Source organism: Epinephelus moara, chromosome 24 (assembly GCF_006386435.1).
Source record: "Epinephelus moara isolate mb chromosome 24, YSFRI_EMoa_1.0, whole genome shotgun sequence".
NCBI lineage: Eukaryota > Metazoa > Chordata > Actinopteri > Perciformes > Serranidae > Epinephelus > Epinephelus moara.
Window position 1 is genome coordinate 47,784,334 of NC_065529.1, and position 11,714 is coordinate 47,796,047.

Sequence of the window (11,714 nt, forward strand, 5' to 3'; positions counted from 1 at the left end):
TACGATCCGCTCTATCCAGCTTGACAGAAGAGCTCGCGGCTCGCGTGAAAAGTAGACCAGACGCCGAACTGGAGCACTGCGGTGTGTGGATGTCTGTTCATCTTTTCGTTCATGTCCTTATTAATGCACACTTTATAACTTGCTTGTTGGATTTATTAAAAACGAACGAATGAAAACTAAATGTCTTTGAATATCTTTATTATCATTTAAAAATGAAAATTAAAATGACCGGTAAAAATAGATTATGACCGGATTTTTAGGACCCTGTCGGTCAAAATGACCGGCGACGTCTGCACGTATGAAATGTACAAATGTAACATGCGTAAATGTACAATTCCACCATTTTCTCCTGGTGTCTGGACTGGAGGTCTAGAAAGGTGATGAAAACTGAAAACAGCATGAGGCATAATATGCTAAATATGCTCAAAATTAATACTTCAAATAATCCAGACAGTCGTTTACAATGATAACACAGAGGCATGACAATTAATTTGATATTAAAATGAATTATGTTTGAAAAATACTACAAGCAGCAGCTTTAATGTGATTATTAAGTCTGTTGGTGAGGCCTGAGCAGAGCTGTAGAAACTAACATGATCAGAAAGGTGAACGCAGAAGGTGTGGAGACTAATACACACACACACACACTCACACACACATACCAACACTGCCAGTAGCCAGCAGGCTTTTGAACATCTGTCATACCTGCCTGCTCCAATCCCATCACACACTCAGACACACACACACACACACACACACACACACACACACACACACACACAAAGCAGCCAGTGAGTGGTTGTGACAGCTCAACACAGCACCACTAGCCCAGAAACACATGTTCCTTTCTACTACGCTTTACACACAAACCAACACACACACAGTGACCACCACCTCTGTCCCACTTCACTTCACATCAACCATCTTCTGTCTTTTCCTCGCTCCCTTTGCACCTCCTAGCTCACTTCCTTCTCCACCCCTCCTCTTCTCCTTCCTCCTCTTCCCCACAACTTCATCCTTCCCCTTTCTCTTTCCCTCCCTCATCCTCGTCTCCTTCCTGCTGCCTCTTTATTTCCACAGCCTTCCTCGCTTATTATTCATTCCCCACAACTATCTATCAATCTATCTCTTTAAGCCCACTGAAAACTGGTGCACTGCAAATACGCGAGCACAAAGTGTTCTTTGATTTCAGATTCACTTCAGTCCAAAGTTTTGTCTCAGCAAAAAGAAAGTTGAAAGAGAGGGAGAGATGGAGAGAGAGGAAGTGGTTACAAGAGTGTAAGTCATCAGCCAGGAAAGTGGAGGGCTTCAGGTGAGCATAGCAGGAAGTCTCAGACTGTAGTCCCTTTTAAACCGCCTCTACACTGCCTCGGGGATCTGTATAAAAGTTACAATTGCAGGGGGGGGGGGCAGAGTTGTCTCACTTTTAAGCTGTCATAAGAGGTAGTAGTAGTAGTATCAAAAGGATGGATAGCCGGCAGGATGGGACCATGGGCTGAACAGGTGTGACATTTTGATGACGTTTTGATGACATGTTGTGCATGCGACCCACTACAGGAGATTTGATAAGTAGCTGATAGCAGTTGGCAGCTAACTCAAAGAAGAACAGCAGCGGAAAATGTGCACAAATTGGGAAAACAATGAGGTCGGGGAGCTCCTTACCCTCAGAGCAGAGACGAAGATCAGCTGCCATATAACAGGGATGGTAAATAACTGTTATTGCCATGTTAATGCCGTTGTGATTGTTTATAAAGGAGTGCCGACGCATATGTTATATGTCACACTAGAGGCCAGTGCTTTTGTGTAACATGTCACGCCCGTCACGCCTCATTTGCTGCTGCGATGCAAAAGTTTTAACTTGTTGTTGCAAAAAGAATAAACGCTTTAGCTCTTATAGTTTTTATTTTAGATCAATTTTAAACAAAGTCATGGGAACAACAATATCCCACAGCCGTGACGGGACGATACTGTGGCGCCAATGCACGTTTTCATGGTCTTTTGGACTGCTTGTAACATAACATGATGACATCATTACAAACGGGCAACGTGATGGCGCAAAAGAGAGAACTCTTAGTTTCTGCTGCAAGAAAAAAAAATGCTCTCTCTATTATAGTTTTTATTTTTGATTGATTTTAAACAACATCATGTAAACAATGATATCCCGCAGCCAGGACGAGACAATATGGCATCTTTTGGATCGCTTTTAGCATAATGTTATGATGTCATTCCATGCAGACGACATGATGGTGTGAAAGACCAAAGTCTTAGCTTTCTGTTGCAAAAACAATGAATGCTCTTGCTCTTACAGTTTTCTATTTTAGATCGATTTTAAACAGGTTCATGGACACAACGTAACCTGCAGCCATGAAGGGACAATATAGTATCAGCACGCATTTTCTCTGTCTTCTGGATCACTTGTAGTAAACCATAATGACGTCATTGCATGCCGACAACATGTTTGTTTAAAAGGCTGATTTTTTAGGTTTTTGTTGCAAACAGAATGAGTGCTTTAGCTGTCACACTTTCTTATTTTAGATTGATTTTAAACAGGGTCATGAAAACAACAACCCTACATGGCCGCCCACCGGAGGTCTGTTTTATAGAGGGTTAATAAATGGAGCTATATAATTTTGAGTCTTGAAAGAGAAAAACAAAAAGACTGGCATCTTCAGTAGTAACAAAGAGGGGTTGGGCAGAGTGTCACAGACAGGGTGGGGAGGGGATTTCTTAAGAATAAGAACAATATCTAATAGTTTCACTCTTTAATATGGAAGAATGAGAGGGAAATAGAATATGTGGAAAAGTGAGAAGAGAGAGAGTCAGAGAGAAAGTCTGTACTGTTAACACATAATTTTCACCTGCTGATTACCACGGAGTAAAACAATTCAAGGGGCGGACAGAAGATAGCACAAATGCACTGACACACACAGACACAGACACACAAAACCAAAATATGTGAACAATCAGACACACACCTTTTCCAATTAAAGCACCTGCCAACTTAATTCTCCAAAGTTTTGACAGAACTTTCTTTATACATAAACATCACACACACACACACACACACACACACGCTACGTTGTCTTGTAGAGAAGATAAAGGCATTGTCAGAAACACACAAAATAAAACAGTGCGGCAGCGCCATTCAAGTGCTCTCTATCTCTCCGTCTCTAAACTGTGAATCAGAGGATGGATGCAGATCGAGCAGAATCGCTTTCAGACCAGCGCTGTCACACCTTCACCAACCTCTCCACACCCTCCTCCTCCTCTCATCCTCCCTTTGTCTTACCCCCTCCATCTCTACTCTTCACAGCAAAGAAATCACTCACAAAAGCTTTTGTCTCTTTTTCTCTGCATCAGACAACAGCTCTTGAGAAAAAAAATGGCTGTGTGAGAATGACATAAAGAAGAAGAAGAAAAGTAAAAAACAAAATATAAAGATGGAGAGATGGAGAGGTGGGGAAGTGGAACACAGAAAGATAATGGGAGAAACAAGAGTTTTGGCACAAGTGGGAACAATAAGAAAAACAGAATTAAAAAAGAAGATAATGCAAGTTCAAAAGACGAATATGAAATTAAAAAACAAGACATAAAGGAGAAAAAGAGTTACAACAATGGAGGAAAAAAAGGGCAATAGAAAAGGATGGAAAGAAGTAAGTGGGTGAGTGATAGAGGGAGAGATAAAGGGAGAAGGGGGGGTAACTGGAGAGAGATCAAGCAAAAAAGAGAGGTCAAAAGAGGAAGGATTAATGAGGAGAGAATGAAAACTGAGGCCAAATGAAAACAACAGACAGAAAAGATGGAAGGACATTTTGTAGATGAGTCAGAAAAAGTGAAAGAGACCTGCCTGGTTTTATAGAAATACCTAAGATGGACACAAAACCTTAACAACGTGAATTCAAGCAATGACAATGCAAATTCAGTGAGGACCTTATGTTGTGATGGAGGCACAAATGAAGTATAAAGAGCAAGAAATTTGGTGTAGGGTGGGTGGATTAAACCAACCCGTTCTCACTCCAAAGTCCTCAAAATCAAGCGCTTCGGCAATGACTTCCAGCGTTAGACACGGACGAAAATAATGTTAATGCTGGCATGATACGTGGCTGGTCGCTGTTATGGTTTAATGGCACCCGGCGGCGTCAGGGGGAAACAGAGCAGGACAAGAACTAAAGTTAAGGCCGTAAAAGTCCAAGTAGGGTGGGTGGGAGGCTTGCTGGATGGGTCCAACAAACACCTACTATAGTGTACGTGACCCTGACATAAACCTATCATCGTGACGTGACTTCAGCTAAATGATGTGGCGTTGATTCGGGCCAAATTTGAAGCGATTGTTTTCATAGCTGGATGCCTGAGTAACAAGAAAACAGTAGCTTAAGTGACAGGAAACACCTTTTAATGTGTATTGGAAAGCTGTAGGTGTGTCAACTGATACTGCTTGTTTGTCAGACACTATAAATTGTCATGATGTACAAATTCTTTGGCTTTCTCTTGAGTAAACTTTCATGTGGGAGAGCGGCGTTCACGTCCCGTAAAATTCTTAAGCCAAACCCTGCTTTTTCCTAAACCCAACCACGTGCATTAGTTGTTGAAGGGAAAAAAGTAAATTCCCAATGTTGTACCGACGTAGTGTGTTTATTTTGCGTCCCAGAACATCAACAACCAAAGCACCCAGGGTACGCTGCACATATGTAGGCGTGGAGAGTCCATGATCAAATGTCATATGCGACAAGGTCAGAGTGAGAATGTGTTGGTCAAATAAGTCAAGTAAGAACCTTCAACCACTGTTCATGTCCCGTATACAGTCAATATAGTTATGAGACTTTATAGACTTTATGTAGGTACTTTGTGTTACTACGCAAAGTACTTTATGTAGGAACGATGTGAAGTACGTAGCTTTACGCCACTTGCATCTCCTATGTAGTTATGTCAACTTAAATCACGATCTTTTACTAAACCTGACCAAATATTTTGTGTTTAGTGTTTATCTCTCCATAAATCTAACCAAACACTGATCGTTTGTAGCAGACCAGGGCTGTCAACGAATATTCTAAATTCAAATTTAAATTCGAATTTGAAAAAAAAATGGGCCTTCGAATGTGAAAATTGATATTCGATTGTGGAGAAAAAAAAAAAACACCACCGCAGCTGTCCTCTTTGCAAGTGGGCGTTGGCCCGGGCCGCTGCACTGAACGCACTGCATAAGGCCACACCGCCCGCGGAAGTGCTGCGAAGCGCAGCGCACCTAAATTCTCGCGCGAGTCGGAGCACTTCCGTTCACATCAGATGTGCATTTCTCTACGCGGTTCTGCTCCCAGCTGTTGTCTCCTTCACCCGGCTTGACACATTCGCTCGCGGCTTGCGCAGAAAATAGACCAGATGCTGAAACGATCACTGCGGGGTGCGAGCTGCCCACGGAGATGTGCGGCGCGCGTCGAAGCTATTCGCAGCGCTTCCGCGGGCGGTGTGGCCATGGGTCAGAGAGGGGGGGCGAGTGAGAGGTCCGCGGTCGTTTATAACGTAATGTTATAGATAATTGTTTTATGTGTTTTAATGTGTAGGTATGTAAATGTTTTCAAAGACGTTTATGTTGAAATAAAAATACCTACAAGTAGTTATGTTTCCTTGTATTAGTTTGCCCTCTTGTGGACATAATGTGAAAAAAAATAAAAAAAATTGAATGGTTCGAACCTATGAGTTATTTTTAGAAGGAATATTCGAACGTCATTTTTGAGCAATTTTGACAGCCCTATAGCAGACTTTGCATTAGCATTGTTTTTTGTGTTGCCAGCATGTCATTTTGACACATTTCGTGCCCATCACCACTTAATGTGTTGTTTAGGGGTTGTGTCCATTTCACGTATTTCTGTAAGACAGTGTTAAGGAAGCACAGCTTTGTTGCAGCCCCCAAAAATCAGCCCCGACCCCTAATGAACCTACTTAGTTTTTGTCAGAGCCTGACTTGAGCCTGAACCACAGCTGAAGTTTTGGGCCAGCCCGATTAAAAACCAGAATTTCTGGGGTTTCCGAAAAAAATTACAAGCGAAAGTCAACAAAATTCTTTTGAGTGCGGTAACAGCAATTTATGACACGGTTTGCATTTCTAAATTATCAGTCTAAGCACAGAACCCATTCTGGCAAAAACTGGACCGCTCAAAAGTTCAAAGTGCTGTTGGAATATACCATTTGGCACTTCGGTTTGTCAGAACACCAGCGTTTAGGACTCTGAGACACCAAGACGAAGGAGATGCAGCAGCTGAGCATCAAGTGCAGTAAGATTAAACCCTAACAGTTTGTGAATTCATATACAAATAGGGAAATTAGTGCAAACCCGATCCAATTCAAACTGCAGAAATGTTGAGAACTTACAGCCCTGGTCAGGTCGGGGCACAGCGAGGTTCAGGAAGAGAATCAAAGCTCTCAGAAGGAATAAAGAGGACAGGAAACAACAGAGTTCACAGAGAGCAGTGGTAGTGGGGCTAGAGAGTGGTAATGATGGCCTCCTGCTGGGTTAACTCATCTACCCACACACACACACACACACACACACACACACACACGCCTCCATCAGAGATCTGATGGGCTGTCATATTATTCAATGAACTGCCACTCGTTGTGTCCTTACACCCCCGCTGGGATCCTCATTATCGGCCATGATTGCCCCCACCTAACCTCCCCCATCTTCTCCTCCTCCCTCCTCCTCCTCCTCTCCTCCTCCAACCCCCGCACTCCACCTCTTCTCCATCTCTGGGGCACCTTCTTAACATCCCAATTATCATCATCTTTGATTTGTGCTCTTGTTCCATTTTTCTCTTTTATTTCTTTTTATTTTTCTCTTGGCCTTTTGCTCACCTGCCTTCTCGCCTCTCTGTCTCCAAATCAGATGACTCAGACCGAGCTTTATACTCAAACCAAAACCTATCCATATATCCAAACCTTACTTTATAGTTTGCAGCTTTTTAACCACAATCGCCCAACATCAACATCAACTACGAGTGAGCGGAGTGTTCAGTTTTCACTCTGAGTATAAAACACAAGGACACAGCAGCTGTTTCTGTCAGCATAGCAAGGCCACCCTGGACCATAATAAAGCCATCCACAACAAAGCACGACAAAGAAGAAGCAAGCAACAATCAGAGGAACAAGGTAAATAAAAGAACAGAACAAACCTAAGAGGGAATTAAAAAACTGAAGTAAAACTTTCAAGAATCCAAGAAAAGAAAAAGTGAAGGCTTGAAAAGAATAAGAAATAAAAGGAGTCCCCTACCTGCACATTTGGTCCTGGTGACCAGCGGCGGCCCCGGCGGCCCCGTTCCTCCCTCTCCAGGCCTGGAGAGCAGGACCTTGATCTCGTACTCCACATCTGGGTCCAGATGCCACAGTTTATAGGTGGGAGAGTCCACCACATGGGTCTCTGCCCAGTTCCCTGAAGTGGTTCGGTACTCCACCTCCTTCAAGATGATCGGCCCGTCGCCAATGATGCTGTTGGCGTTGGGTTTGATCCAAAGGTAAGTGGCGCCAACTGCTAGAAGCTCTGGTGGAGCGATGGGGGTGGGTGGAGCTGTGAAATAGAAACAGAGGTGGTTAGTTCAGTGTGGATTCTGATTCTTCTTTCTTTTATGATGCCGCAAAATCAGAGAATATTCCATTGATAAAACAAGTTGTCCCTGCTGTGTCATGTGATTCAGTCTGAGGGCAGAAAATGAATACATTATCTTGTGTTGACTGTAACTGCACCCCCACCTGAGCTTATCATCGTTATAAAAAAATACATTACAGAACTCATCTTTCCCAAAAACTATATTAAAGTCCAATCAGTGGTGCCTAAGTGTGTAATGCAGCAATAACCCCTCCTTGGGGTGCTCAGTGTAATTTTCAAAAATAAACACAATTTGGAATGCATCATTTCATTATGTGGTGTTTTATGTACCAGCTGCTTTTCAGGGTACTTGCAGACCTCAATTCATTTCCCCAATAAAAATATCCATAATGATAAAAGAGAGTTAAGAGTCCAATATTTTCAGGCTGATTGGCAATTTTTTTTTCTTTTTTCAAACGCCACACACTCAATACTAATCTCAGTACAGTCTGTTACGACTGCATCAATACCCAATTTCACTCAGAGACTAATAATGTACATTGTGTTGTTAAAGTGTGGGTCAAGCAAATATAAAGTGTATTTTGAGTTTGTCCCAACACAGAGAAGTGTGATTAAACACCCAGTCAGTTTTGAATGATCGAAAAAATCGCCAAGTATATCAAAGTAGGTTTCAAAATCATGAAAATATGAGGAGTATTCTTTGCTCTGAAACCGTGGGAGCATGCCTATTGAAGGCCAGTCTTGCCAGTCCAATATGGTGTGACAAAGTGACAAAGCAGCATTCTGAGTAATGTATTAAAAGGAGAATTTGCTGAGTTTTAGCCAGCTCTTAGTCACCACAGTGTGTGCAGATGACAGGTGTGGGGCTCAACCTCCATCCGTCCTGCAGCACCCAGCACATTGACTGTTTCGACTTGTTGCTGCCAAAGTCACCGCTTTATCGGGAGGGCAAGACTGGCCTTCAGTAGATACACGCCCACGGTTTCAGAGCAGAGAATACTCCTTATATTCTCAGGAGCACGTCATGTTTTGTGGGGCGGCTGTGGCTCAGAGGTAGAGCAGGTTGTCCACTGATCAGGAGATCAGCGGCTTGATCCCCAGCTCCTCCAGGCGATGTCAAAGTGTCCTTGAGCAAGATACTGAACTCCAAATTGCTGTTCCATCATTGTGTGAGTGTGTTAAAAACTCAGTAGCAGGTGGCACCTTGTATGGTAGTTTCAACCACCAGTGTGTGAATGGGTGAATGTGACTCATAGTGTAAAAAGTGCTTTGAGTGGACAGAAAGGCACTATACAAGTGCAGGTCCATTTACCATCCACATGGCTTGCCACTGACCAAGCGTCAGTTTTGACGAGCTGGGAGGGTGAATGTGTTGAAAAGCAGTGTAACTCCACAGTGCAGTGCTATACAGTTTACAGTATTTTCATGTGTTTTCAGCAAGTATTTTCTAACATAAATAATGTGTTTAGAATAAAGCTCTAATTTTACTTCACCCAAACATTATACCCTTAAAGATGCTTGGAAAATGTAACTGTTCATATCACACGGAAAGCAAATCAGCAGCTGGAGGCGTTTTTTTGGTGATTGTTTTTAACAAGAATGAAGCCGGAGCGCTCTGAAAAAACTCAAAGTGTAAAAGCGCCCCACATCATCTATTTTCTTGTCATCTTTTTTCCCATTGTCCAATCGGATGATTTGAGAGGCGGGCCTTTTGTGATGGTCACGACAACAAGTTCACAGTTGGTAAACAATGGAGGAGAAACTGGTGGCAGTGGTTGCTGGAAACTCAGAGTTATACAGCCCAACGATAGACAGCAGGTTGTCAAACTGCCCCCAAGTCAAACTAAAATATGCCTGGAAACGTCCATCATGGAGGAGAAGCTCCTGGACCAACTGGTGGTACTCCCCACTGGTGGTACTCCCCATGATCCACCCTCTTTTTAGGGTCTCATGTACCCACACAGATCTCTGTTTATCTGTGACCAAGAAACTATTTACTGATGGACTCTAACCCTCAACCAGAGCTACACCAAGTACCCTCTGCCTGTTCATTTTGGGAAGTAGTGATTCATTATTGTGGAATAAAACAAAGATAGATTGATTACATGTAAAGGTTAGTGTAAGAAGGTGATGGGGTGGTTGCCTGGCAACAATAAAAATGCACAGCAAGGGCCTTAACGTGTGAAGGAATCAACTGTCAATGTGAGCGTGCGATCAAAGCTTAGTCTTACATCAGAGCCACAAAGTATATAAACCCACAGCCATAAATGGGTGCAATGTGATGTAAATGTAAAGTGAAAGGAGACACAGTTCAACTTTTACATTAAAAAACAGCTGCCACTAAAAGCTACTTTTTACAGAGCGATTTCTCTACCTGTAGCACTAATCCATCACATTGTTGACATGTTGCTGACAGCTACTTTGCCACTAGACTTTCACATTATGCTACTTTAAAATAATGGCCTCTGTCAAGCCTAAAAGCATAGGATGTTTTATTACTCCCTTGTGTTGGTTTCTTTTTTTCCAAACCAAACTCGTGACAGCAGCTTATTTTCAAAATGAGATATCCAATATCCATATGAATAGTGAGACCTCCTTGAATTGATAGGCACAGTGGTAAAAATAAAAGAGCTACAAAGCACATAATGAAACAAGACGAGGTAACTAAAAGAACATCAGATCTTAAACACTTCACAGTGATGACGTAATTAATATTTGCTTTTTTTCTTTAAGAGGAATTGGCCTTGAGCGTTAAGTGTTGAAGTTAATTACCCGCTCAACCCCAAATCTCCAAGTGAACCATCATACTCCTCACTGTTTTTAATGAATATGTGTGTGAGGGAGAGCATCAGAATGACAACATATATAAAAGCAGTCTACTGACAATTTAGTCTGATGAAAAAGAAAAACTTCTGCAGACAGTTAAATCAAAAAAAGTAGAAATTTGGATCCTCTGTATAAGAATTGCTTGCTTTCCGCTGATGCAGGCCAGACAGTAAAATATGCCCCTGCAGCCCACACAAAGCTGTCTAAAACTACAATCTCTCTACCGCTCCGAGAGGCAGACTCAGCAGTGTTAACTAACAAAATGATGTCAAGACACAGCAACCTGACTCACTCGCAACACCACATTTGGTTAAAGAGCACCAGAAACAGATGGAAACAATGACAGTGAAATTATTCTGAGGTTTTTCTGTTGGTCATCAGATTGCTCTAGTGAGGATCCTGTGGTAATTACCATGGACAGCTCCTGTACTGTATGTCTGACGGTCTCAGGATCAGCACCTTGGACAGCGGCCGTGCCTGAGCTGTACAGGAAACACATCAGGATGCGACCGAGAGTGGACGGACCTCTTGATAATCTTGAATCATTTTCACAGCTGAATGAACTGTTATTTTAGATGAATAAAGTTGAGTTCTTCATAGCTTCACTGTGACATAGAAGCTTCCAGGTGGGTCAAGACACATCTGCCTGAGCCCTTACGCACACCCCTGCTGGGAAACAAAATACTGAATATCACCTCTAAACAACAGCAGAGCATCCTGATGGCCTCTGAGTCCATGTAATCACATCGTCTCAAGTTCAAATCTTGCAAGAAACCTTTGTGTGTCATCTCTCCTCTTTCTTCCTTCATTTATTTTCATCTCTACTGTTTCTGATAAAAAAAGGGGCAAAGATACTCAAGTACTTTGAAAATATGCACACAGCTACTCCACAAGTGGAAGTTACAAATGTCTGGAATTTCATTACCATTACATTTTGTGTCAGAAGTGATGATCTAGTGCACGTGTTGCTTGCAGACTGAGAACAGGGCAGTGTACTGACAAGAATCTGATGATATAGATGCCTGTTTCATAAGCACATGTTTTTTGTGTTTAGTCCAGCAACTAGTCCATACCCAGTGAGTACAGCATACCATACTGTGACTTAGTCATACCAAAAATTAGAAAACAACAGCATTGGTCCACAGGGGGAGCCACAGCGATCGGTCGCATTTTAGCCATTTTTAAGCATTTTTCTGTTGTTATAGCGCCACCCAGTTGCCAATTAGAGTTAAATTTCTCCAGTCACCTTGAGGCGTCCTGTTCTACATATCTACCAAGTTTAGTAAAAATC

At 42.4% G+C, this 11,714-nt stretch overlaps 1 protein-coding gene across 1 annotated transcript in view; it reads right to left on the reverse strand.

The window, feature by feature from the left end:
- Positions 1-11,714, reverse strand: part of ptprt (protein tyrosine phosphatase receptor type T) — a 531,138-nt gene that overhangs the window by 341,751 nt on the left and 177,673 nt on the right. The window contains exon 8 of the mRNA XM_050039413.1: positions 7,265-7,558. Within this exon, the coding sequence (XP_049895370.1) occupies positions 7,265-7,558 (294 nt within the window). The remainder of the gene's footprint in view (positions 1-7,264; positions 7,559-11,714) is intronic.